Source organism: Petromyzon marinus, chromosome 37 (genome assembly GCF_048934315.1).
Source record: "Petromyzon marinus isolate PM22_M1 ecotype Great Lakes invasive population chromosome 37, UKy_Petmar_22M1.pri1.0, whole genome shotgun sequence".
NCBI lineage: Eukaryota > Metazoa > Chordata > Hyperoartia > Petromyzontiformes > Petromyzontidae > Petromyzon > Petromyzon marinus.
The window spans coordinates 12671510-12698180 of NC_133703.1; the positions used below are offsets into that span (position 1 = coordinate 12671510).

Consider the following 26671-nt stretch of genomic DNA (forward strand, 5'->3'; position numbering starts at 1 on the left):
CATGACCGTACTGATGATTCCATAATGAGGGTGAAACCGGTCTATTGTTGCGTCTTTGTGTCGCCGCGGCCTGTCGTTGGGATGGCCACATTTTCTCGACTCCCTCGAGTCCGTAGTCGTAAGCAACAGCAGCGCCACCACACATTGAGTTATCTCTCGAGCCGGTGGCCTGCATCAGGCTGAGCGCCTCTCGTATGCGCGCTGCTGCACGTTGGCACAATTTAAGGCACCTCTCTTTAAAACACGAATTGGCCCGTATATATTTTGAAACATTCCGTAAGGGGCCGTCCATGAATGACGTCGCGCACCTGGGGGGGGGTCAGATTTTTGTGACGATGTGTGACGACGGGGGGGGGGGGAGGGGTGAAAAATGTGACGTCACATCAAAATGCGCAACTTTAAATAAATATAGAATTGTTATAACAACACTAATTGTTATAACAACGCTCCTGCAACATCAGAGTGCAGCGCCACATTTAAATACGCACTACAATGACAACAATAGTTTAAAGCGATTTGAAGCATGTTTTTTTTTTCAAAATGGAAATGTTTTTTTGGGGGGGGGGGCAAAGCTTTGTGACGTCATATTTGAGGGGGGGGGGTCAAAAATCGTCCAAAATCGCGTGACGTCATTAAAAACGGCCCCCTAACTTCAGTTCGGCGACACATCACCGCTCCCTGTATAATTCAAGGACTCGCGCTGCGCTCGCGTGTAAGCGGAGATTGTCTGCACGCGGCAATCGGATGGCGGGGATCGCCGAGCGCGCATCAATCTCCGCGCGTGTGACTACAACAATACGCGCGTTTGTCTCGTGTCGTCAATTTATAATGGCATGCGAGCTCACGGTAAAGAGATGGCCCAGCCACACCCAGCACTGTATGTAAACATGTCATTACGACAGTCCGCCCAAAGCCTGCCGTTGGTTTCCTGCGTACGGAACGCCCGTGGCCCTTTCGCCTTCACCTCGCAGCCGTTTGCTCCGGCCCTCCACACACCACCCCCCAATGCCTTCCATAAACCAAAGAGAAAAATAAAAAGAGTCGAGGAACTCGCATGCCATGCCGAGCGCGGGGAAGGATGGAGGGTAAATCAGAGGTTTCAGTGAAACGGCTTCAGGTCCAATTTCCACCGTTATCCAAAAAATGATTCGTAATGGGTTTTTGGGTCAGGTGGTGCAAGTATGATGTGTGGTCGTAGAAAACTTCCTACACCTGGCACTACCATTTAATAACGATGTCAGAATCAGGATTTTAATTTATCCTGGAGGAATTCGATTAGCGATTAAGCTATTTTTCATCGCTAATCGGGGTCAGAAAGTTAAAACAACTCAATACAAAAAAACGATCGGAGTGCAAAAGTATAGGAAATGAAAACAAATCACTGAAACTAAATACGTAAAATAGATAAAGTGTATGTGGTAACATTGCATAAGTACACCAATTCCTAAGCTTGGGCAAGATGGCAAAACAGCAAGAACAGTCCCAGACCACACTTAGACAATGACACACAGTCCCCAAATAAAATTGGACGTAAATTTTGTACTATTGATACATGAATGAGGATCAAAGTTTTAATCACATTTGCAAATGCAGTTGTATTCAGAACTGATCTCCTGCTTCGGGATATTTTTTGAAGATGTACAATTTTAAGGGGGGAAACAGGATTGGTCCTAAACGTTGTTCCACACACATTTGTCGTGTTAGCGGAGCGGGAGACAAGGTTCTTAAGGAGGCGCCTTCTTTATTCAACAATTCAGGTTCACAGGTTCGCCCTTGCTTCTCCCAAGTCGTCGAGCCGAGCCCTGACACAACCCTGACCGTGTTACACCGACGGTGCCGACCGAGGCGGCCAACAACTATCCGGCCGCGCAATATCCAGCGAAGACGGCAGGGACGACGAGACGAGTCCACTTCCCAGAACCGGCAGCCCTGAGCTCCCGTTCTCCGCTGCTTTTATGCCAGGGAGGAGCCAGGCCGCACCTCCCTTCTCGAACCCACGAGCGGGTTCCAGGGGCTTCCAGATGGGGTCTTTCATCACCCTTGCCCCAGTTCCTCCGCCCTGCCGACACACACCTGCGTCTATGCTCACCGGCGTGTGTACTGCTCGTCCACCGCAGTTGCCGTGGCTGGACAGCAGTCGGCGCTATGGCACTACACATTTAGCAGGGTGCGGGCGTTTCGCATCATCAGGCAGATGCCAGAAATATGCCAAATTGTTAAATGTTTGTGGACTGCTCTCCAACGCACCGGTGCTGCTGAAGCAGTGACACACTGGCACGTTAGTTCACGCGACAGCTTTGTTTCTTGGCTGTGTCGGGTGGAGGAGAGTTTACGACACACATTTTACTTGCGCCATCTGACCCAGATTTTTATTTTGAAGAAATATTAATTGTGAAAGCCCACACGTGCGAAATCCAGAAGGTGCCCTGTTGCCAGCTGTGTGTGATAAGGTGTACCTTTAGAGCCATGCTAGAGCCAACCCCATTGAACAACCGCCATACAATCGTGAAAAAATAAGACGGCTTTACCCTATCTGGCAATAAAATGTGTTAAGATGTTCAAACACCAAACAGATACATTTTGCATGTTATAGTCTACATTAGCCAAGACAATGTATACACTCTTTGGTTCTATTCGATAAAGTCACGTAGGTAAAAAATAAAACAACAAAAATCACGACGTTTCGGCTACAACACAGCCAAGCTCAGACCGCGACCTTTAAGCTGTATGAGAGTAATTAAGGTGCCTTGACAAAGGACTTAGCATAAAAATTAGCATTTTAATAGGCGGACTTAGCATGATGAAAGGTGGGGAGGGGTCGACCTGTGCAGGCTGGCGAGGGGGCACGGCAGCGTCCACATGCTGGTGGTGTGAAAAGGGGATTTTAAGCTGTGAAAGTTTGGGGTACCACTACTTGAAAAATATACTGTACCATTGAAAAATTAGTTTAATGTTTGGTTCGATTTAGAATATCTTTCCAATGGTTGCTTAATTTGAAACCATCTTCTCGGTTGAAATTGTGTCTGTGTTTGTAGATCTGAATTGCCTCGTGAACAAATCTCTGATAAAAACCCGTGGGTTTGCAAAGAACCTTGGTATCGGAGAAAATTATATCATGATCACCCGCAGCGTTGTAACAGTGATCAGCTACAGCAGAATAATTCTGCCGTGTTTCAAATCTGAATTCTGCCGTGTTTCAAATCTGATTTGTGCTCGCGAATATCAGAGCATGTTTGTTTGCATGTTTTGCCACAAGTATGTATGGTTAATTCAGACTTCATGTCTTGCAAAAGGTATGTAGGTGTTTGAACATCTTAATACCCGTTTTATTGCCAGATAGGGTAAAGCCTATTCTTATTTTTCATGATTTTGGATACTGGCAATACTAATACATTTCTAAGAACCCGCTTCTAAAGGCGATGCAGGAATTATGTGACGCTACGGTGAACAGCGAGAACGATAGATAATCAGTGTTCTCTAAACTCTACCTTAGAATTTAACTTTGATGGATCATAGTTGGTTTCAGATTGTCCACAGAGTTTACGATACTTGTTAAGTGGTTGGCAAAACAGATAACAATTTAGTCCTGGAATCCAAATGTCAAGTAATTTCAGCCCACCAGGTTTCCAGTCTCCGACGTTCAAGCGCGAATCACGACGATTGGTAAACTTGGGAAGAATCTGCGATAAAGCGGAGAGCAGGATTTAGAAGTGTTGGGATAGGCTGCCAAAGCGTTGTCCTGCAAGACCCGTGCGTTTGCTATTCCACTCTGAAACCGAGCCACGTTCCTGCGAGGCATCATAATTTAGAGAGCACGACACGACACCACCACCACTGGTAACGTCTAAATACGGCTGGATACGAACACCTGGCCAAATGTTCTTCGGTGACCAGCGATGCGGAGTTAATCCAGACGTCGACTCAACACTTTCAGTTCCTTCCCGTCTCTCAAGTTCTTAAGAGGACAGTGGGGCAATGTCGGTCATTTCACGCGGGATTTCGTTGGTTTGGTATGCTACCTACCATTATGGGGTTTTTTTCTGAGACGAATATCTCCTTGATTTATACCGAGTAGCAAACCACGGCGACCAATAAGCCTCGTTTTCAGTGACCCGGGCTACAAAGCTACACACCCCGGAAACATTCGGTCGCAATGTCGAACGTCGTAGCCCCTGGCAGAAAAATGAACGTGCGAAGGAGCAAATTTTATTTGTAATATCACGGGGGAAGGCCCGTTGAGCCCGCGAGCTTTTTCTCAAGATCAACGCCCAGGAGGAGACGGGTCCGGCAACGGGCACAGCGGATCAACTCAACGATTCGTCAACGCAGCAGCAATACAACAAAGCGACACGTAAACCAAGAACTGCAAAACACGTTGAGCAATAACAACGCACGAAAACGATGACAAAAAATGTAAAAACTAAATATCACGTAACCAATACCAAAATAAATGCATGGAAGCCATAAGACATGTAACAAATAATGTAAATAACATGTAAACAGTAACAAAATGTGAATGTAAATAAGCAAACATGCAGACAGAACATGTAAATAATAAAACGTGAATCTTTACAATGAGAATATTTATTTAGGCTAGAGGAATTCGATGGGCTATAAAGCTCGTTTTCAGAGATGTACAGCAGTTTTCACAGATGCCCAACAACAATACATGTCAACAAAACGCGAATATAAAAACATTGAAACGACAACATGTGACCAATAACACATGTCCACACCAGAACACGTTAACAATAACAGCATCACATGAACAAAAAACCTGAAAATAAATTTCTGGCAGAAATACTTCCAAGTGAGCAAATATATTTTTACGACAATCGGCAAAACATTAACTCCAAAAGATGCATTTATAAACGATACAAAAGCACACCTGTAGAACTTACTTTCCAGCGAGGTACATTTCAGTTGTAAAATTATGTACGGTTTCTGCCCAAAAAGCAATATAATAATTTACATTTGTAATGCGCATTTCATTCGCAGATCACAATTCGCCGATGATGGCCGAGCTCGGGATCAAATTTGTCCACTCAAAGCTCACACTGGGAAGCAACAACTTGTTAACAGCGAGTGAAACGATGTTCTTGTGTGTGCAAAGGAGCAACCACGGTGACATGAAAACAACCCGAGAGCCAGCGTTTAATAATGGGACACCACGCAGGCGACGTCTAGTTACATCCAACTGCAGGCATTTAAAAAGTGGAATCAGCCCGACGACCAACGCAGCGGTGATCGCGAAAGTAAAATCGCTCGAAACGAACTCAAACCGGAGGGAATACATACGCGGCGGGCATTGCGTCATTGGTGCTCCATCACCTCGAATTCCAGAATGAAGACCCAACTGGTGACCTCGCTCCTGCCGTACGGATTATTGATACAAGCAAAAAATCCACCGTGCAACAATCCCCGTGGCATGTTCTCCCCCCCCCCATCCCATCCCTGGTGCAATCTACCCGTAAACAATGACACGCCAACCAAGGAGCGGCCTGACTGGCACATCACCAGGTGCAATAAAATGACAAGCCCGCGGATATCCGCCAACTTATTTTAGCAAGTCCTTGTTCATAGTTGGGAGTGAATTGGGTGGAATTTTTTTTTTATTCGATGGCAAGTCGTCCGGTTTCCAGGTTGCATAATGCTCGAAAAATCCACACACCAACGGTGCCCTTGGCTTTGGCCGCAGGCTAAATTATAACTATTAAGGCCCTTTGTCCATTCACTGCAGAATTAAACGAAACACTTTTATTAACCAGATAAAGTCCACTCGGCTATTAACCCTTTTTCAGAAGCGACCTGGTCACAAATGACAGGTCAACGAAATGGCTTATCACGGACATTTATAGCAGCCAAATACTCTAAACGCGTGTTGTTGATTCTAAATGTGGAGGGGAAAACCGGAGAACCGAGAGAAGACTCCACGCAACCACCGTGGAGAATATGCCAACTCCATATATCCAGGCGTCATAGTTGAGATCGAACCCTCGACCTCCTGTATACCAGGCAAAGGTGATAACATCTCGCCACTGTGAGATGGCCCTCTCTTGCCATGTTGGTTATGACAATGACCATACTTCACCATGCTGGTTATGACAATGACCCCCTCTTTCCATGTTGGTTATGACAATTGGCCCCCTCTTGCCATGTTGGTTATGACAATGACCCCCTCTTGCCATGCTGGTTATGACAATGACCCCCTCTTGCCATGCTGGTTATGACAATGACCATACTTCATCATGCTGGCAAGTGCGGGTTGATGGACCCGGTTCAAATATCGTTCACAACCGACGTTAAGACATTGGCGAGAGTCAAACTTGGGTTTCCAGGCGAGTAGTGCATTTGCGCTAACCGCTCTGCAGACGCTTCACTCCCAGAAGATGAATGCCGGGTTGAATGTGCAATCAGGGTTGCGCCTCCCCTCAACAGAGCCTGGCACCAATGTGATCGCCACGCATTCCCCAACACCACATAGCTGAAAGTCACCATCGATTTGTCGATTTCCTTATGCGACACGGCACATGCGCAGCATTTAACCGTTTGTGTATCCTTCGACTTTTACATAATTACAATAGAAATATATCAGCAGCAGCCATGGTTAATCCACTGCTGGATTATTCCCTCTCCACAGGCCACCCAGCGCCTGCTCATGGAACTGAAGGTAAAACATTCACATTTAAAATAAGCTATTTGTAATTAATGTTACCAGGTGTGGCCCATTGAGCTAGATTGCTCTTTTTCAGAAGCGGCTTATATGGAAATTTCTGGCAGCCACGCAAACTCCAAATATACAGCAGGCGTCAAGAGTCGGGATCGAACCCACGACCTCCTGTATACCGGGCGAGGTAATTAACATCTCCTGGCCACCGTGGCGCCCGTAGTGCCGTGCTGTGTAATGGGACGAGAGAAAAACGCCGATTGGTCGCGTTTGCAATTGTGTTGGCTCGCACTTGGGTTGGTTCTGACTTGAGAGCTCTCGCCACGTACGACTGGCAAGCGGTGCCCTCACTCACAGCGGTGCCCTACACCTTCAGGGCACACGATTACTTGAGCCGCGAGTGTGCGGTGTTTGGTTGTATCACGGTGGAGCACTCGGCCGTGGTTCATCGCGTACTCTTCACACACTGTGGTCGAGTCAGATTAGCCTCTGTTCATTAATTTAAAAAAAAAAAAAATTACGTGGCATCAAATGCTCACGCATTCAATAGAAAATCTTAAGATGATTGATATTAATTGTAGGCATCCGTGTATCGGTGCAGTGCCAATGGTTTGTGTGGCTGCTCGGTGCGGCGTTTCCTTCCCCGTGTCCTTCACAATTCTGCTCCAATATTCAGTGTCCCCACTGCCGGGCAAAGCAACCAACTAACCAACCTGTGAGCAGACGTCCCTCCTATTAAACTTTACTTCCATGCAGACTTGACATTTGCAATCGAAAATGACTCTTTACACCGATCTAATCAAACTCCATAAAATTCTGAAACATCTGCAATAAAAACAAAAAGATAATTCCGAGAAAATTCTGCATTCATCCCAAATTGTAAGCGGATAAGAACCACAACAAAAGCAGACCGATTTCGAAAGTTCTTTTTACTTTCACATTTTTCCAAAAACGTTTACTGGTGCACGAGGTATCGTGCTATACATGGTAATTGTAGACAAATGTGTTCTCAATCTTTCACGCGACCGATGCACGTTTGTGATGTAAGAGCACCGACGGGCACATTAGCGGTGGCGAAGGCGCTCGCCCGCGTTCAAACGTAAACGCGCGACTATCAGCGGCCCGCCAGCCCAGATGCGGCTGGCGAAGGAACGCGTGACAGCGGTAATGATCATAATTACACTCTAAAAAAATATATATATATAAAGGGACGCTGACAAGCGTAATGGCCTCACATTTGGACGCAATTATGTAATTGGACACAGACGCTGCTGCTGCTGCTGCTGCTGCGGTGACGATGGGAGACGAGAAAGGGTCGCGCGTGCGCACGCAAGCACAAAGACAAAGATCCCCCGCGTAGCCCACACAGGCTGTTGTGGGGTAGTGCCGTTTGAAACATCTACGGCGGTGAGTACGGCGCACAAGTTGGGGGGGGGGGGGGCGGTGGTGTGGCCAAGCATCATGGTGCGACGAGGAGTTCATTTTAAAGACGAGATGACCGAGCGGAGGCCCACGACCGGTTCAGATGCTCGACATCAGGAATCGATTGCAGATTGTTGGATTTTGTAGCGCAGTGCCCCAACCACTGCGCCACCGGTCCCCCCACGCATGCACACACGCACGCGGAGACGCTCGCACACGCGCACACAGACACGCACACAGACACGCACACAGACACGCACACAGACACGCACGCGCGCACCCAGACACACGCACGCACACGCCCGTGTAAACAGCCTTCACAAAGAGGCGTCGCGCACCAGGGAGGGGAACGCCTCCGCGCCCTCGCATAGGATGGAGTACACGGCTCGGTACACGGCGGGGAAGGGAGGCCGGGCGGGGTCCAGCGTGCTGAGGAAGGGAAGGAACTCATCGGCGATCGCCTGCCCGTTCCCAGGGAGCCCGCATGGGAGGGGAGGGGGCAGAAGTGGGGGAGGGGAGACATCGGGGCGGAGGGGGTCGGTAAAAAAATGGAATAAACGACGTCACGTTCGCGTGATTTGCCAAGGGTGGATCCACTCTTTCCCGGGTACTGCGGCATAACGCTGGGAGGCGCTCACTTTGTTCGCGGTAGCAGTGGCTGGCGTGCGTAGCTCCTGAATGCAGCCGCACTGTCATTCTCCCCTTGCTCAATCGCACACATCCCGCAGAGTCCGTGCCCTTTGCCCATACCGATGAGCACGTAATCTCGGTGCACCTTATTTTACTCAAGCTTTGCAGCAAGTGCCGTTTGTAACAGATTTGCCTGTACAGATTTAAGCAAATTTTCCTGCGGTGCGCACCACGCGTGCAGGCATTACGTCGACACGGTAATGCCCACACAGGGCAACGTGTATCATTGGTGACTTGACCGATACAATCTACCATTCACCTTGCTGAACCCGATCTGATCACAGGTGCACACACTCAGGCTCTCAGCGGTACCAGCTCTGAAATCACACGAGCTTCCCGAGCCACTGGGCCACCTCCATCGTACATAATGTCCTAAACGATGTACCTCCCATTCCTGCGAATCACCGTCATCAACATAAGCAACAATCACCTGCTGTACACGCTGAAGCAACTGCAGCCACGCCATGTCGTGCTGCATGCTCGCCATTTCCTTCAGCTCCTCCGCGGAGCTGTACGTCACCACGGGCCTCATCAGCTGCTCGGCAAAGCGGGTCCCCGGCCTTCCGTGGGGCAAGCCCGCACTCGGCACCTGCAGACGGTGGCCCGTCGCAGACCACCGCTCGGCCACTAAATCAGGGGCCGCCACGGCCGTCCACAGATGTCGCGGGACGGGGAGGGGAAAACTTGAGCTTACACGCAGGGGACAAAGTCTCACGTGGACTAGAATGAGTTTTCCTATAAAATAATAGCACAATTGTTTTGTACACAAATAATATAATACAGTCAATCGACTGATGGATGTATGCGTGCTCAAATTGTTTCGCACAGTACGTAGACAAACACGGCGTTAATCGGAGGTGTGGATCAAGGCCTGCCCGAGCCATAACAGTCATTGGGGTTGTTTGTTCAAACGTCGCTGTGCTGGTAATTGCGGGGTTGGTGAAGAGGGCACCCAGGACCGATTCAAACATCATTCACCACTGATGTTAGCCGTGGCTGGGAACAGAACTCGGGTCAGCGAGTTCACAACTGCGTCACCGCATGACACGCAATCTTGTACCGTATTCACCCAGAAAAGTCTCAGAAACTGTCAGCGTTAACCAGTGGATGACAATAACTGGCCTAAGCCACAAACACTCGACAGGGGTGACAGTTATCTGGGCGGTGGCTATGCAGCGCTGTGGCGGCACTGAGGGTTGTGAATCTCCTTTCCTTCCCATGGACGTCGAGGAGGAATTTATACTGGTGGCCAGCAACCAAAAATGACAAGAAGAGCCGTTTTTTTTCCCCAATTCGGTAGAAAAGGTCAATATTTCAAGAGCCGCAATGCGTGTGAATAATGTCAATAAGCAGTCCTTAAGGAGCAGCATGCGGCTCCGGAGCTGCAGGCTGCCGACCCCCGAGTTATACCCTGGCTCGCAAGGTGAAGGAATTGCAGAAAAAATGTCGACAACCACCTGTTCCATCTTTATGCGACAAAAGTGCGCCCTCCTCGCACACATGGGCTTTCTCAGGGTGAACAGGATTTCTCCCACGTGTAAACACTCATTTCTTGGCCAATAACACCTTTGTATATGCAGTAAAACCTTGTATTGCGAGCATAATTCGCTCCGGAAAGGTGTTCGTAATCCAAAGCACTCGCATATCAAAGCACTCGTGTATCAGTTGTGATCACGTGACGCTCGGCAGACAAAGCGTGTATACGTACTACTACTCGTATTGCAAGACCTCGCTCGTTTATCAAATTAATATTTATTTAAAATGTTTGCTCGTCCTGCAAAACACTCGCAGACCAAGGTACTCGCAATCCAAGGTTTCACTGTATAGGGGACTGCAGAGCTTGGGAAATTGTTGGAACCAGCTCATGTCGTGGCTGCCTTCCTGCTTGTCTGTGGTTCCTTCTCATGCCTTTACAAGTTGAAATCATTACTCTTAGAATTGTTGGACAAATTAAGGAATTGGCAATGGATTCAAGACACAAGAGCACAGTTGAGAAGATGCCCAAAGAAATGGCCGAATAGCAAGGTTCGCTATGTATGGTGGGAAAGAAGTTCAACATACCTACAAGACTAGGGGAAAAGGGTGCGGGTGCATTTGAGGGGCATGACTTCACTGTCGAGACACTTTCATCAGTTTGAATTTGTTTTATTTGTTACACGGATGATCCCGTTTTAGCCAAGTTGCCCAGGTATTTTACAACGGAGATCCATGGTGTGTGAGCACAGCAGCAGCAGCAGCAGCAAAGCCAAGACAACAACATGGAATATCGCAGAGAGCGGATTCAGAAATAATGTACAACCAACAAACTAGGAATATAACTAATGGCCGCAAGTGGAACACAGCCGAATAAAAAAAAGAAAACAGTGCGAATATGAGAGCACAATGCGTCGGGGAGAAAGTTAGGTACATGTGCAAGTAAACTCTCTATTTTAGTCTCAACAGTGACAGAGAAGATTCAATGCAGAGATCTTCCGCATACCTTGCTGCAGCTGGGCGACCTCCTCCTGGAGCCTGGAGATGAGCAGCTGGCACTCTTCCAGAAGCTTCGTCCTCTTGCACAGCGCTTCCCAGCCAAGGGACTCTGGGAGTGAAGGACACGCGGGACACAAGCGGCGACGTTGAACCGTGAAGCATCCTGGCTGGGGTGAGCGTGTGGTGCAGGTCAGAGAACCCCAGTGTTGGTAGTAAACCCCTGGCTTCAGTTAGCAGGTGGTACAAGTCAGAGAAACCCAGTGTTGGTAGTAAAACCCCTGGCTTGAGTTAGTATGTGGTGCAGGTCAGAGAAACCCAGTGTTGGTAGTAAAACCCCTGGCTTGGGTTAGCATGTGGTACAAGTCAGAGAAACCCTGTGTTAGTAGTAAAACCCCTAGCTGGGGTTAGCATGTGGTACAAGTCAGAGAACCCCAGTGTTGGTAGTAAACCCCTGTCTTGAGTAGGCATGTGGTACAAGTCAGAGAAACCCAGTGTTGGTAGTAAAACCTCTGGCTGGGGTTAGCATGTGGTGCAAGTCAGAGAACCCCGTGTTGGTAGTAAAACCCCTGGCTGGGGTTAGCATGTGGTACAAGTCAGAGAAGACCAGTGTTGGCAGTAAAACCCCTGGCTTGGGTTAGCATGTGGTACAAGTCAGAGAAGACCAGTGTGGCAGTAAAACTCCTGGCTTTCCATGAAGAAAATGTGCGTACAGTGAGGGAAAAAAGTATTTGATCCCCTGCTGATTTTGTACGTTTGCCCACTGACAAAGAAATGATCAGTCTATAATTTTAATGGTAGGTTTATTTGAACAGTGAGAGACAGAATAACAAAAAAAAATCCAAAAAACGCATGTCAAAAATGTTATAAGTATTTGACCCCTCTGCAAAACATGACTTAGTACTTGGTGGTAAAACCCTTGTTGGCAATCACAGAGGTCAGACGTTTCTTGTAGTTGGCCACCAGGTTTGCACACATCTCAGGAGGGATTTTGTCCCACTCCTCTTTGCAGATCTTCTCCAAGTCATTAAGGTTTCGAGGCTGACGTTTGGCAACTCGAACCTTCAGCTCCCTCCACAGATTTTCTATGGGATTAAGGTCTGGAGACTGGCTAGGCCACTCCAGGACCTTCATGTGCTTCTTCTTGAGCCACTCCTTTGTTGCCTTGGCCGTGTGTTTTGGGTCATTGTCATCCTGGAATACCCATCCACGACCCATTTTCAATGCCCTGGCTGAGGGAAGGAGGTTCTAACCCAAGATTTGACGGTACATGGCCCCGTCCATCGTCCCTTTGATGCGGTGAAGTTGTCCTGTCCCCTTAGCAGAAAAACACCCCCAAAGCATAATGTTTCCACCTTCATGTTTGACGGTGGGGATGGTGTTCTTGGGGTCATAGGCAGCATTCCTCCTCCTCCAAACACGGCGAGTTCAGTTGATGCCAAAGAGCTCCATTTTGGTCTCATCTGACCACAACACTTTCACCCAGTTGTCCTCTGAATCATTCAGATGTTCATTGGCAAACTTCAGACGGGCATGTATATGTGCTTTCTTAAGCAGGGGGACCTTGCGGGCGCTGCAGGATTTCAGTCCTTCACGGCGTAGTGTGTTACCAATTGTTTTCTTGGTGACTATCGTCCCAGCTGCCTTGAGATCATTGACAAGATCATCCCATGTAGTTCTGGGCTGATTCCTCACCGTTCTCATGATCATTGCAACTCCACGAGGTGAGATCTTGCATGGAGCCCCAGGCCGAGGGAGATTGACAGTTATTTTGTGTTTCTTCCATTTGCGAATAATTGCACCAACTGTTGTCACCTTCTCACAAAGCTGCTTGGCAATGGTCTTGTAGCCCATTCCAGCCTTGTGTAGGTCTACAATCTTGTCCCTGACATCCTTGGAGAGCTTAGGAGCACTCCCTTTAAGAGTGTGCTCCTAATCTCAGCTCGTTACCTGTATAAAAGACACCTGGGAGCAAGAAATCTGATTGAGAGGGGGTCAACTACTTATTTCCCTCATTAAAATGCAAATAAATGTATAACATCTTTGACATGCGTTTTTCTGGATTTTTGTTGTTGTCATTCTGTCTCTCACTGTTCAAATAAGCCTACCATTAAAATTATAGACTGATCATTTCTTTGTCAGTGGGCAAACGTACAAAATCAGCAGGGGATCAAATACTTTTTTCCCTCACTGTATGTACTTAACACCGCAGGACGTCGGTTGTGACCACCTGGGAGCCCACGGGAGCGGGACAGAGGCGAATTAACAACTAGCTGCTGCAATATTATCTTCTGGAACTGCCGAAAATTCTCAGCTGGAAAGAAATGCGTGTGGATGAGGAGGAATAATTTATTGTAGTTGTGTTTCCCAGAAAAGCCTTGCTGACTCTCCAGACTTTTTTTTCCAAAAAGGCCCTCTCTGCTTGAGAATGTTTTCAAGTAGAATGTGTGTTGGAGTATTTTTTTGCAAGTGGAAGGAAAATGGAGCACGTGGAGAAAAATACACGCATGTTTGGGGGGATAACACTGATGCGCTCTGCAAAGTCTCGTGATCCACTTGGTATACTGCATCTTAAAGGCACCAAGAAGGCCTAAGATGGGGAATTTCATGGATGTACTCATTCTGAAAACAACATTTCTAGTCACTGTATAACAAGCTCAAGCCATGACATCAGGTGGGACACAATTTTACAGCTGCATCAAGTATTGTGCAAATACTGTGCAGATAAATACTTTAAAAAAATGTGATCCTGTTGGCAGTGGTGTACAAGCACAAATATATAGATAAAACGCATTTGTCAATATCACTGCTAAAAAGAGTAAAATGCGTATATATAAAATGGGTGATGTTTCAGGCGAAAGGCCTTCTTCATGGCAGGTCACAGAGATCGAGTAAATAGCATACTGGATACATTGCTCTTGCGTGGCCTGCAAAATACCGTGGAAGTTCTACCCACGAGGCCAGGCGGAACAATCGCTTCACCTCATCGTGCAACCCTTGACGTGCGATACTTTGGCTGTATCTCAGCGGGGCTGGGTGGGGGGGGGGGCGGGGGGAAAACTCGTGTCCGCGTTTCGCCCGGTAAGGGCGGAGGGGAGGATGGGAGCGTGGAGGGCGGGTGGAGAGAGGCATGCGGCGGGGAGGGAACACCAGGGAAAGGCCCGGCTTCAGGAAGGGCAGCGGGGCAAGAGTGCGGCACTGCAGCACAGAGCGGTGGCGTGGCCCGGTCGCCCATTAAACCGCGGTCGCGCACGAAAGCTCGCTGCGTCAACACGCCTCATTTCCTTCCTCGCGCGTTTGAAGTTCGTGTGACCTGCTTCTTTCAAAGATTTTTTTTTTTTATCACTTCAGGGGTTTTTACAGATGGACGAGAAAAGTGCCCTGCCCAGCACCGCGGAAAAGACCGAATCTGCTCAATTAGGTCACCGCTATCAAACTTATTCCAGTTCACACTCTTGCCGAAAATATTTTCGCTTCTCGTTTCACGAAAGCCGCTTGAATTTGTGCGAGCCTTCAAAGTTCTCGGAATTAAAAAAAAAACCTCGCTGGAAACGCATTGTTGACGAGTTACCTGCGGCCGACAGAACCACAACCGCTATTCTTATTCCTGCTCGGTTTCTCGCTAATACGCCGCCGCCACTGTGCCGGCCATGCTCACGCTGTGGTGTACGCCTTTCAGATAACATCTCTTACGACACAAACGGATGTGCCAGAAGTGCGCGCGTTTTTAGGCCTCACCCTCCCGTTCTGACGCATAGGCCTGGAGTAAAACTTTTTTTTTTTGTAATCAAGCTGTGCTGGGAACTTGGTAATGAAAGTCGACAGGAAGGCTCCTGGGTGGGACGGCGCGCATCCGACTCCAGCCTATCTCCCTAACCTCTGCTGGGAGAACCGGCACAGGAACAAGAGTGAGGGGGGGGGGGGGGCTTGGCAGATTAATAATCTCACGTCGTTAGCCAGGGTCCGCATGGCGCTGTAACTCGACCTATTCTTGGCAGCGGTTTTGCACGTTTTTTTGTTTAATTGGCCTATTAATAGGTGTGCCGCAACAGCGAAACCACGCATTCGTCGCGAGTCGAAGGGCGAATGTCACCTGTGATGGGGTGCCCCATCGTACCAAAGATAAGGCAGGCCTGCTTATCGTCCACGGCAAATGCAATGCTGGATGCTCTGCACGTGACGCGCTGAACTCACGGAACCCCGTGCTCCTCATTTCAATCGGCGGTGACATGCCAGAGGCCCCATTAACTCATTCGTCGCCGAGTTGACGCACTGCAAAGTTAACAAATGTGAAACGCGCCATTATTCTCCTGAGTGCAGCAACATCTCGTGAAATGTTCCAATAGACAACAACAACAAAAATGCTATCACCATTCATTAACGGCTTCCAAATCAATGGCACTGGACACGGTGAATGCGGAACAAAATACAAATTCATAGCCATAGAATTGCGTAGCTTACCTTTAATTTGCACATTCAATACTCCAATCTAATTCTACGACACATCTTCCTGTAACCCTGTAGTATCAAAATCGGAATCTTTATTTCGACTGGAGGAATCCGATGAGCTATGAAGCTCTATTTTACAGATGTGTAGTAGGGCCGGGTCAGCAAAACGATGGGAGTGCAAAATAGAGAAAAATTTAAGCAAGTCACTAAATATAAACAAATTAAACATAGCTTAATTACAAAAGTCCGCATTTTCAACACTAAATGCAAGCTTGGGCAAGGCAGCAAAAACAAGAACAAAAGCAGTCCCAGACCACACCAAGATAACATAGTCCCTCAATAAAATTACACTATAAACGATAGACTATTCTTACTTTACAGGTAAGGCCAACTGAGCCATATAGCTCTTTTTGAGAAGCGACCTGGTCACAAATGATAGCTCAACAAAGTGGCTTATCGTGTGGAAAATTATTGCAGCCGAATACTCGAAACACATGATTTTAAATGTTGAGAAAAAAAGACCCGAGGAGCTGGAGGTACATCCACACGACTATGGCGAGAAGACGCAAATGCCAAATATATAGACATCATGGTCGGAATTGAACCCACAACCTCCTGTATACCAGGTGAGGTATTTAACGTCTCGCCACCTTGGCGCCCCATTAAAATGTAACTATTGTTAAACAGGTAAGGATCAAAGTTACAAATCACATGAGCAAATGTGGCTGTATCCAGATCGAATCTTCTCTAGTAGCAGTTTATCGTACCAAACCAATAATCCTGAAGAAAAGCATCACCAAGTCTCTGCGTGGTTTTTATGGAGAGCCCCGTTTTCAAACGGTTGGTCAATTCTTTTTTTGTTTTGGTAATGTTAACACGTATCAGTGAGAGAAAGTGGTGGCTTGATTGGGAGGGGAGCGGTCCATCCAACAGTGGATGCACCATGGCCCATTACTTTTAAATTTAAATGTTTAAGGAATACCAAAACGCCGGGTGAAAACCCCACGTACGGTTGAGCAAAATATTCCAACTCTGCACAGGGATACCCCGTCGTCCAAAAGCCTCCATATGCCTGCCGCCGCCGCCGCACCATCAGCAGGCGATCTAAAGTGCACGACGCCTCCATTTCTGCAACGTCAACCAACGGCCACCTCCGAGCTGCTGCCTACAGGGCCGTGGCATCGCCACCAAATCCAGCGGCATGCAGATCCAACGGACAAAAATTACTGCGCTGTCACAGTAAATTGAACTAGCGCGCACAACACAGCTCATCCGTGGAGCGATGGCGATCAGACATCCGTTGAAAATGAGCTGCAGTTGCCTTCGTTCATTCCTTGTGAATTCAACTTGAAAAGACGTCTTCACTTACAACAGGGGGAAATTACAAGTCGCAATAGAATGGGAAGTATTAGAAAAATTTTAATCGTGTCCAAACAACACAAGGTGCGGTGGGAAAATGTGGCTGATCATGCGATACCCATTGTGTCATGTATTTGCCAGTTATATCTTTCTTGAAGGTTCAGAAGAGTTTCTGGAGAAGAAACAAGCATCTATTGAGATCCCGATGAGCCCAATTCACTTCATATAGGAAGCGAGAAGAGGGACTAATGCACATTACCGATTGCTTTCCCCATGATCCCAAAAATACATTGAAAATCAAGGACTCATCTTTTCTCAAGCTCAACTACTGTAAATCTGCTGTGCAAACAACACTACACGTGCACACACCTAATCTATCAGCACCTGAGTTGAAAATGTAATGGCAATTCACCACAAACCATGGATTTATTGCGATATTGTTAAATTATGTAACGCCAGCATTAACGGGACTGCAAACAATGGCTAGCATTACAATCCCTCCAAGGGACCAACCTGATAACGGGTTAACACTCTATCAGTAAAAATCGTCCATTGTCAATATTATGAAAGGTAACTTTGTAGATTCCAAGCCTCCACAGTATAAACTTCAGCACATAAACCGACAATGATAGAAAACGACAATGATGAGACTGCACAACCTATAGGAATAGGACAAGGGGAGAACGAGACGGTCTTGGGAGCGCAGAGATCACGTTAAGCGCGCGGCCGTGCGTGTCTGGAAGGGGGCCAGGCCGGGTGGGGGGGGCACGGTGCGATGGCGAGCGCTGGAAAATAAGGTGTGTGTGAAGCAGCTGCGCTCCTGTTCTCCCCCACCCCTGTGCCGTGTCCCCGTTCACTGCCACTCAAGCATGGGAAAGCGGTGGTGCTCACAAGGGGCCAAAGACAACACCCTGCTGGAGGAGGTCGGGTGGGGAGCAAGGGAGGGAGGGATGCGGGGACACTGGCTGAAATGGCAGCCTGCCAGATTCGCTAATGATTTTACGTCGTACTTGTAAACTGCGGTTGAGTGCAAGGCCGAGCTTGTGAGCCCTATAAAATTAGAAAGAAAAAAAAACTGCAGTAGTGGGAATTCGCGACGGCGTGTGAAGGGCGTGCAACAATGCTCTTTACGTAGACGTTTAACATTACCGATGACCTTCCCAGGTCAGAGTTCGCCTCTGCAGCTTTAATGTTTGAACACGTGCACATTCACTTGCATAACATCCTGGCTGCAAACCAACAAGGACATCGCCGGCATTCACTTACGTACGTATGCACGCGAGTGAGCGCAAAGGTGCTGCGTGCGCGTGCAAACACCGGCCTGTCGTCCCAGCTCTTGCCTTCTGCCCATCCGGGCGCATTACTAGATAATAGCGGGCAGTTAGAACCACTGGTCGTCTGGGAGGCATCGTTGTGATGCGCGGTGGAACGGCGGCGGGTGCTGCCCCTTATGCACGCGGTTCTGCACAGTTTTAAAAAAAAATATTTATTCCCCACCGGAATCTGTACAAGTCGCTTGTAGTCGGGGCAAACTGTCCTGCCAAACTTGACCGGGCGGGGGACGTAATTAAGTGGATAGTGGGAGTCACCTTTCATTGCTTTCCGTAGGAAGAGACCGGCGCTGGGACGGGGTAAAGCGGCGTGCAAACGAGCGGGAGCAGGGCGCGAGTCTCCCTGAGCGATTACAGCTGACAAAAGGGGCAACGGGGAGAAAATCTGCGCGCTCTTCGCAATTTTCCTTGCCGTAATTAGATTTCCCATTCGACAAATGTTTATGAAATTAAACCAAGAACACTCTAAAGAGAAAATTGCCATTCTGGCGGTATTCTATGAAAGCAATTTTAAAATAACGTTGTAAAATTTAAACGTTTCGTGCAATCGCTTTTATACAAAACTCTTGAGCGCAAGGTCCCAGCACATGGGCCGTGGTTTGTTTGAAATGATTATTGCGCACAAGGACACTACGTCTTGCCCACTTTGCAGAGCTGGTAAGAAAGCAATAGAATGCTGTGTGTACAATAAGATCACAATAAGTCCCATTACACAAACCATGGGCCACGAGGTATAAAGGGGGTTACAGTGTGTAAAACGTGTTTACATTTATAAATAAATTGGTCACACATTTAAGGAGTGTGCATTTAATCGTATCGTAATAAACTCTTCATGATGGAGTGCAAGCTTGTCTAAAGTTACACAGATAGAAAGGAGTGCGCCTCTGATTAGCATGGTTGGCTGGACGGTACGAAAGAAGTTTCAACATCCATACATAGTGTCTGCAAGCGGGGCGTTTGTCACCTACTCACCGTCCGCGGCACGGCCTTCCATCTCCTTCCACAGCAGGTGATCCATACTGCTCGCGACAAGGTCCACTTCCTCAAGCCGCTGTGCCACATCGTGGCGGCTCAACGCGGCCACCCCACCGTCGAGAAACTGTGCCTCGGTCAAGGGCAAACACACCGGTCGGATGCAGGCGAGTGCGCGCGCACACACACACGCATACACACACGGGAGTGGGTTCACGCGCCGAAGGTGTTTCGGGCCCTTGGTTTACTCGTGCGAGGCGCGATAACACGCAACGAGTGATGACAATGATAAACGGTCAGGTTCATAATTAGTTTCTTTGGGTTAGATTGCGGTAGGTGTGTTTTTTTGTTATAACCCTTAGCCGCCCGACACAGCCAATCAAATCAATTTGTCCCAAGGGCAAATGTGCCAATTGATTTGCGTTGATAAGTGAGCAAAATTGAAAACTTTGTATGTTATGACGCTTCGCTGGCGATTATTATACAATTATGGAATACGTAATTATGTCAAACTACGACCCATATCTTAAATAGCGGGACCTTGTCTATAATGTCTGGCAGGTCGCCTGCATTCATTCCATCAAGCCTGACTGCTGATGAATTTATGCACTCCCAGAAAGCCGTGGGGCTTATGGGTTGTGTAATAAATACTTTTATTTACGGGGAGAGAACTACAAAGGGGACGTAGTGTCTACCCAACTTTTTTTATAACATTAATGTAGTGCGAAAATTGTAATAATTTTAAGCCAATGAAAGCAATGAACAAAACGATAATCAGAATCCAAAATCAGGAAAACTTGCCAGTCAACACTGACGGTGAGTGATGATGTCATCGATCCACACTCACAAATTGTATGCTCATATTTTACTTTACTTTGATCAAAAAAATAATCAGTATATTAATCCCATATTTCAACAGATAATTGCAGTCATACGATAAAAAAAAATATTGCTTACAGGTAAATGGAATATTGCTACAAGCCTTAAAAAATCAACCAATGCACTGCAAGTTGAATACGGGCACACGTGCATTGAAGGTCAATTTTAAAATGAAATAAATAAACACTCTTAACACTCACCGATCCATCGCAACCAGAGCAATCTTTCCCTTATGGTGTTGGAATTGGTTTCCCATGGACACTAATCCACAGCACAAATCAGCCTTACTCACTAAGTGGAACAGCTCTCTCGAATGGCATGTGGGTTGGAGTTCAAGGGGAATTTGGTGTCAAGCACAAGAATAATTCCTTACCAACTCAACTCGAGCCTCTGCACCCTACGAGGACTAGATCAACTCAAACTCGAATGGCAATCTAGGATTCTAAACAATGGTCATGCAGAGAGCCCTTTGTTAAAATCCACTGCCGAATGAGGGCATCCCCGTTCCTGAGCGAGTTATGACGGTTGTTTGACCATGCTTTAGCAAGCTGGAACAGTGAGGTTTGGTATGTACGTATGTATGCTGAACTTCTTTCACACCGTACGCAGCCAACTGTGCCAATCGGAGGTGCGGCGGAAGGACAACTAATCACGAAAAATCAATTAGAAAGAAATGAGCTTTCAATCTAGACTTAAAAGTTGATAACCCCAGTAGCTTTCTAATATCGGAGGGAAGAGCGTTCCAGACGGCCGCATACGCATATTTGAAAGCGCGCGATGCGGTGACCGCCTTTGTTCGACGGCTAAGCCAAAAGCCACCGCTCCGAGGATGACTGGAGTTCGCGTGATGGTTTGTGCCCCTTGACGAGATCAACGAGGTACACGTTGTCTTTGCGGATGCTGTACGCACGTGTGCAATGCCTCGCTGTTGGACGTGCGCAACGCATTGGTGGCAGAGGCACAGAAGTGCACAGGACAATAGTTTTTGCTCTGCATTGCCCTTTACCGCTCACCAAGGTAGTCTCACAATCCCCATGTTGGTGAACGGTGGCCAACCATGCCAGCACTCCACGCAGGGTTAACCGGCGCAGTTTCTCAGGCCTGGCACACTGTGGGCAATTTGGTCTTCGGCAACTGCAAATACATGCGTTGTTGTACGTCATCCGAATATGCCACGGTGGCTAGGAGATGTTAACTACCTCGCCTGGTATACAGGAGCCTGTATATTTGGAGTTTGCATATTCTCCCCGTGGTCGTGTGGATTTTTCTCGGAGTCCTCCGGTTTTTCCCTCCACATTTATAAACATGCATTTCGAGTATTTGGCTGCTATAAATCCACACATGATAAGCCACTTTGGTGAGCCATCATTTGTGGCCAGGTTGCTTCTGAAAAAAAGAGCTATATAGCTCAATGGGACTCACTTGGTAAAAGAAATAACTTTATAATAGTTTTTTTTATGCGATGGAAAAAATTACGAGCGGTCGCGTTTTCTCCCATCGATTCTTCAGGGCACTGACAGCAGATCAAGGCATTCCTTTAGCAAGAAAAAGTGAGGCCGGATCGATCCAGCAGAGGGCACCTTCTGACAGGAACGTTGCTCTTTCTCTCACGGAAAAAGACGCAGTTTCCCAAACCTTGACAATCACTTTGACGCATATTCCCAGGGGTGTGTCACGGAAGGTGAGAACGAAAAATAAACCAAATGGGCAGCTGTGTTAATTTTGGCCTTGGGTAAAAGAAAGCATTGTCGGCTAAAGCTTATTTGTCCTCCTCGGCGATGCGAGTGGATTTGCATCGGATGCGCTCCCGTGTTTGCTCCCTGTTCCAGGACGTGGAAGCAGGCAGGACAAATCACTAACATTTATTTGTCCTGGGGAGACCTTGCGTGAAACATCTCTTCCTTGCCGCTTGCCAGGTTCCACACCCAGTCCAAAAGCGTGCGCTTGCAACGGGGGGGGGGGGGGGGGGGGGCAAACTTCCTTTCTCCAAAACAGCGGCCAGGCAGGCCCGGCTGCGCTCAACTTGTCAACGCAGCGTCTTGTGCAACGAGGGCTCCGTTAAAAGATCCACATGATAAGCCACATGGTTGAGCTATCATTTGTGCCCAGGTCGTTTCAGCAAAAAGAGCTATATAGCTCAGTGGGCCTTACCTAGTAAAAATAAGAAATTGTTTAGTTAAAAAAGTTTTATTAAGCGGACCCTAAAACACTAAAGAGCAACCACGGTCCCTTCGTGTTACTTAACTCGGAGTACAATGTCCCAGTATTGTCAAACTAAAGCCATGCACATAAAACGTATACAGAACTCACTCAATGCTGCAGAATCACCACTACTAGACATCTGTGAAAAAAGAGTTTCATAGCTCATCAGATTCCTCCAGTCTAACTAAAGGTTCTGTTTCTGATGGGACTGAACTCCACTCCCACACTGCCACTGCACGGTGCAGTGGAAACTGCGCCAACCATCAGTAAGAGAGACGCAAAAACCAATGCGTGACCCTATCCAGACGGTGCTTCACACGGACCTCCTTGTTCCAGCCCGGAGTCCTTTGGCTCTGTGTGCTTGCCAGCATCGCACCACTTCTTAAGGATACAGTAGACCGCAACTTCAGGGCGTACGCCTCTTCCTCTGGCGTGCAGCTGCCCTGCAGTAGGCCCACTTTCTGCCAGAGGCTGGGAACAACACAAACACAAAACAGAGATTTCTTTAAGTCCTGCAGATCGCACTCACAAGAGGCCTCGCAGTGGCAGCTACGAGTGCTGGCCGTTCGACCGGCAAAAATAATCAGCCATGATGCGCTTGGGAAATTTCATGGCAATCGCCTCTGGCAATGCATTTACTGTGAACAATTATGGCGACTTGGCACGTCAATGGCGTAGAGTGACGGAGTTGTGTCTAGCCAATGATCTGATTTGGACGTTTCCATGCCCAGTTGCAGCTATTAAATTTGGTCAGATATTCAGCCACTATTTTTTTTTCAACAGAAAAAGGTGCAGTAAAATATTGTCGACAACTGCTGGAAAGAATTGCCCTAAAATGACTCTCGTGTATCGTGGCTTTCAGGCATTACATCTTTAGTGAGCAACAGTTGATACAAATAGGCATGGTGCTTTTGGCAACTCTACAATATTGATAGAGTAACTGGGATCCAATGTACCTGTGTTATTCATTGTTTACATTATAATTTCTCAGCAAGTGTCTGCATTTCCCATAAAAATAAAACACAGGATGTTTAATATGTATTTTTTTTTTTAAACATACCTGTTCATCCTAGCAATAAAGATGAAAACTGAATGAAATTATACGACTGTAGATTAACCTAGTTATGACTGTAATTGCATGGTTTTAAAGTTTTAACGGAGGATAAATAATTTCTGTGCAGGGTCCTTGGTTTGGTGAAAGGTGCCTTGAAACCAATCCAGTTTGATAGAGTAAATAAAACGCTCTATATTTAGGTGAAGTAATATCTGCTTGATTCCACCCACAAGGGTGTGATGAATTACTTTTGAGTTGATATCATTCATGCATTTGAAGCTTCACACGCAGCGCACATAAACATAATTACAATTTTTGTGCAACGCTCTTTCCCAAAAAAACTCCTCAAAATCGGTGTTGCACCACAGCCAGCAAGCACATTGCCAAAACAATCACCGTTATGGAGAGCATTGGCATGCACAGACCAAACCGTGCCCTTGCATCACCACCAGAGAGCACCGCTCCCCACCTGCCTTGTCACCAACAAAATTGATTACACTGTGGATTTAGATCAATAGCCACAGATGCTATTTTATAAATCAAAATACCATTTAGGATTTGTTATATTACGTCTGGACGGCACAAATGGATAAAAATGGCAGTTTGCACAGATGCTTCCTCAAAATCAATAGTTTTAGGGGGTGGAGCTGCCAACGTGGGCTCGGTACGGTCACCACGCACACTGTGAGCTGAGTAGGGTCACCACGCACACTGTGGGCTCGGTACAATCATCATGCACACCTGGGCTCGGTAGGATCATCATGCACACTGTGGGCTCGGGTACGGTCAACACACACACTGTGGGCTCGGTAGGGTCACCACGCACACCGTGGGCTCGGGTACGGTCAACACGCACACTGTGGGCTCGGTAGGGTCATCATGCACACTGTGGGTTCGGTACAGTCATCACGTACACTGTGGGCTCGGTACGGTCATAATGCAAACTGTGGGCTCGGTATGGTCATCATGCACACTGTGAGCATGGATTCACTCACACAGCAAAGTTGGCCAATTAATTCACAAAATCTCACGTTCTAGCGAATCTGGGAAATGAGACGCAAAAAATGAGTGTGCCCACCACGTTCCACATCATGTGCCGTGCGGTGCGAAAGAGGTTCAACATAGTGGCATGGATACACAAGATGATATCATTACTCTTCATTACTATTTAAACTATTTAAACTAAATCTTATTTTACCAGGTAAGGCCCACTGGAGCAATATATCTCCATTTCCGAAGCAACTTGGCCACAAATGATAGCTCAACGAAGTGGCTTATCATGTGGACATTTATAGCGGCCAAATACTCTAAACGCGTGATGTTGATTCTAAATGTGGAGGGAAAAACTGGAGGAGCCGGACAAAAATCCACGTGACCTCAGGGAGAACATGCAAACTGAGAATATACGGGCGTCAGGGTCGGGATCGAACTCACGATGTCCCGCATACCAGGCTAGGTAGTTAACATCTCGCCACCGTGGTGCCCTTTATGAACTTCCAGTCCCAATCACCTTCATCACTTGAGCAGTATTTCTGCACGACAATTAAGTGCACTTTACAAAATCCTGTCATCACACAAAGTGGAAAGGTGCAATCTTTCCTCAATTAATTACTCCAATGCCAGTTTTGCCAGTTTTGTATTATATATATAAAAAAAATACATTTCATTCTGGGACAAAATGCACGTGGAATACATTAATCACTGGCCAATGAAAGAGATTTGAGAAACACATGGCAGAAAGCTCTTACCGGTGGTTTTTTGCCTGCTGTCTCTTCCACTTTTCAGGAAATTCCAGGTTTGAGCTGCCACAATAAAAACACAGAGTTCATTTCCAGGACACTTTGCGCATAAGCAGCATAATCACCGTAAAAAAATATGTGTTGCTGATGATTGTGCATTATAAACACCCTGACCTTGATCCAACCAGAGTTAACTACTGCACAAGCTTCTTCATATGAATCCAAACTTCGACAGATACATTTCTCAGGCACGCTTAAAAATTTGTTTTAATAACCGCAATGCCACTAACACACAGAATGTCAAGCGTGGCGGTGTACTGCCGGCTCAAATAAAAAATTCAACGAAAAGGACCGATTCACGGAATGATATTTGTAAATAGGGCGAACGACACAAAAAAATGATCGATTCGAGTCAATACTATGACCCTGAATCACGACAATTAATTAAATCGCGAGCGTATGAAACCACGTCATTACACAGCAACAACTCCCATCTCGCTCTGGCGCAGTACCACAGAGCAAAGTGCGTTGCGTGACCCGCTAGCGCGAGAGGAGAACGTTTCGCCAAACGAAAACCGCACGGCCGGCTCGCGGTGGGGGGGGGGGGGGGGAGCAACGCATGTTTACGTTGAAACGATTACACTGTTGGGGGTAAGACGTCGCCGCCAGTCAAATAATCCCGACATCAAATCAGTTCCCACGTTCCAGTTGGGCAGACGATGGCCGCAAGCTGGTTCGCGCGAGACTACCCTTTGTGTCGCGCAGTGAACTCATCCGCCTCCCGCGAGCACGCTGGTGGGCCGTCCAGCACGGCCGCCGATCCGGCCCCGGTGGGCTCATCCTCCGGGAAGGCCGCACCCATCTGAGCATTACAAACAAGCGCGCCTTTAACGTCACCGCCGCCTACAAGGCGCACGATTGTTATCCTCTCCCCCAAACAGTTCGCCTCACATTGTTAAGTCGCTCGCCGTCGCCCGCGGGTACGGCCGCTGAAACTGTAGCTCCAAAGAAAAATGTTCCACGTTGAGATAAAAAAGAAAATGCTGCTGCTGCTGCTGCGTCATGCTGACTTGTCTTTGATAGTTAAGTGCCTTTGAATGAGTACATGTGCAAACAACACGAAAAAATATGCCTGCGAACGTGTTTTATGTTAGAACACAGGCGGCTTTCTGTTTGCGGAAAATAACGGAACTCAGGGTCACTCCATGTCAACGCTATCCCACTTCATTGCCCGGGAATGGGGTCAGATTAATAACCTCCAGTGCACGCGAGGGTCGTGGGGAGGAATCATCAAACAAATGCTAGAACGGTGTACAAACCGGAACAAACCGTTACATTTACACAAAAGTAACATATTAATAGTGGTGTTTGTTGTTATTTAGCTGATGTAAAAAATATGAAATTAAGGGGTGTAGCGTTAAAGCGGTGGTGCAGTTGT

General features: G+C 47.3%; 1 protein-coding gene across 4 annotated transcripts in view; it reads right to left on the bottom strand.

The window, feature by feature from the left end:
* Window positions 1-4186: 4186 nt before the first annotated feature.
* TEDC2 (tubulin epsilon and delta complex 2) overlaps window positions 4187-26671 on the bottom strand; it is a 33014-nt gene continuing 10529 nt past the window's right edge. For 3 of the 4 annotated variants that reach the window (XM_032967378.2, XM_032967379.2, XM_076072296.1), the window contains 7 exons: window positions 25983-26095; window positions 25243-25296; window positions 22833-22911; window positions 19360-19486; window positions 11259-11360; window positions 9210-9406; window positions 4187-8550 (listed from right to left, as the gene is read on the bottom strand). In XM_032967378.2, coding sequence (XP_032823269.1) covers window positions 8407-8550; window positions 9210-9406; window positions 11259-11360; window positions 19360-19486; window positions 22833-22911; window positions 25243-25296; window positions 25983-26095 — 816 coding nt within the window. In that variant the 3' untranslated portion in view covers window positions 4187-8406. The remainder of the gene's footprint in view (window positions 8551-9209; window positions 9407-11258; window positions 11361-19359; window positions 19487-22832; window positions 22912-25242; window positions 25297-25982; window positions 26096-26671) is intronic. The other variant, XM_032967380.2, reaches the window with a different exon arrangement.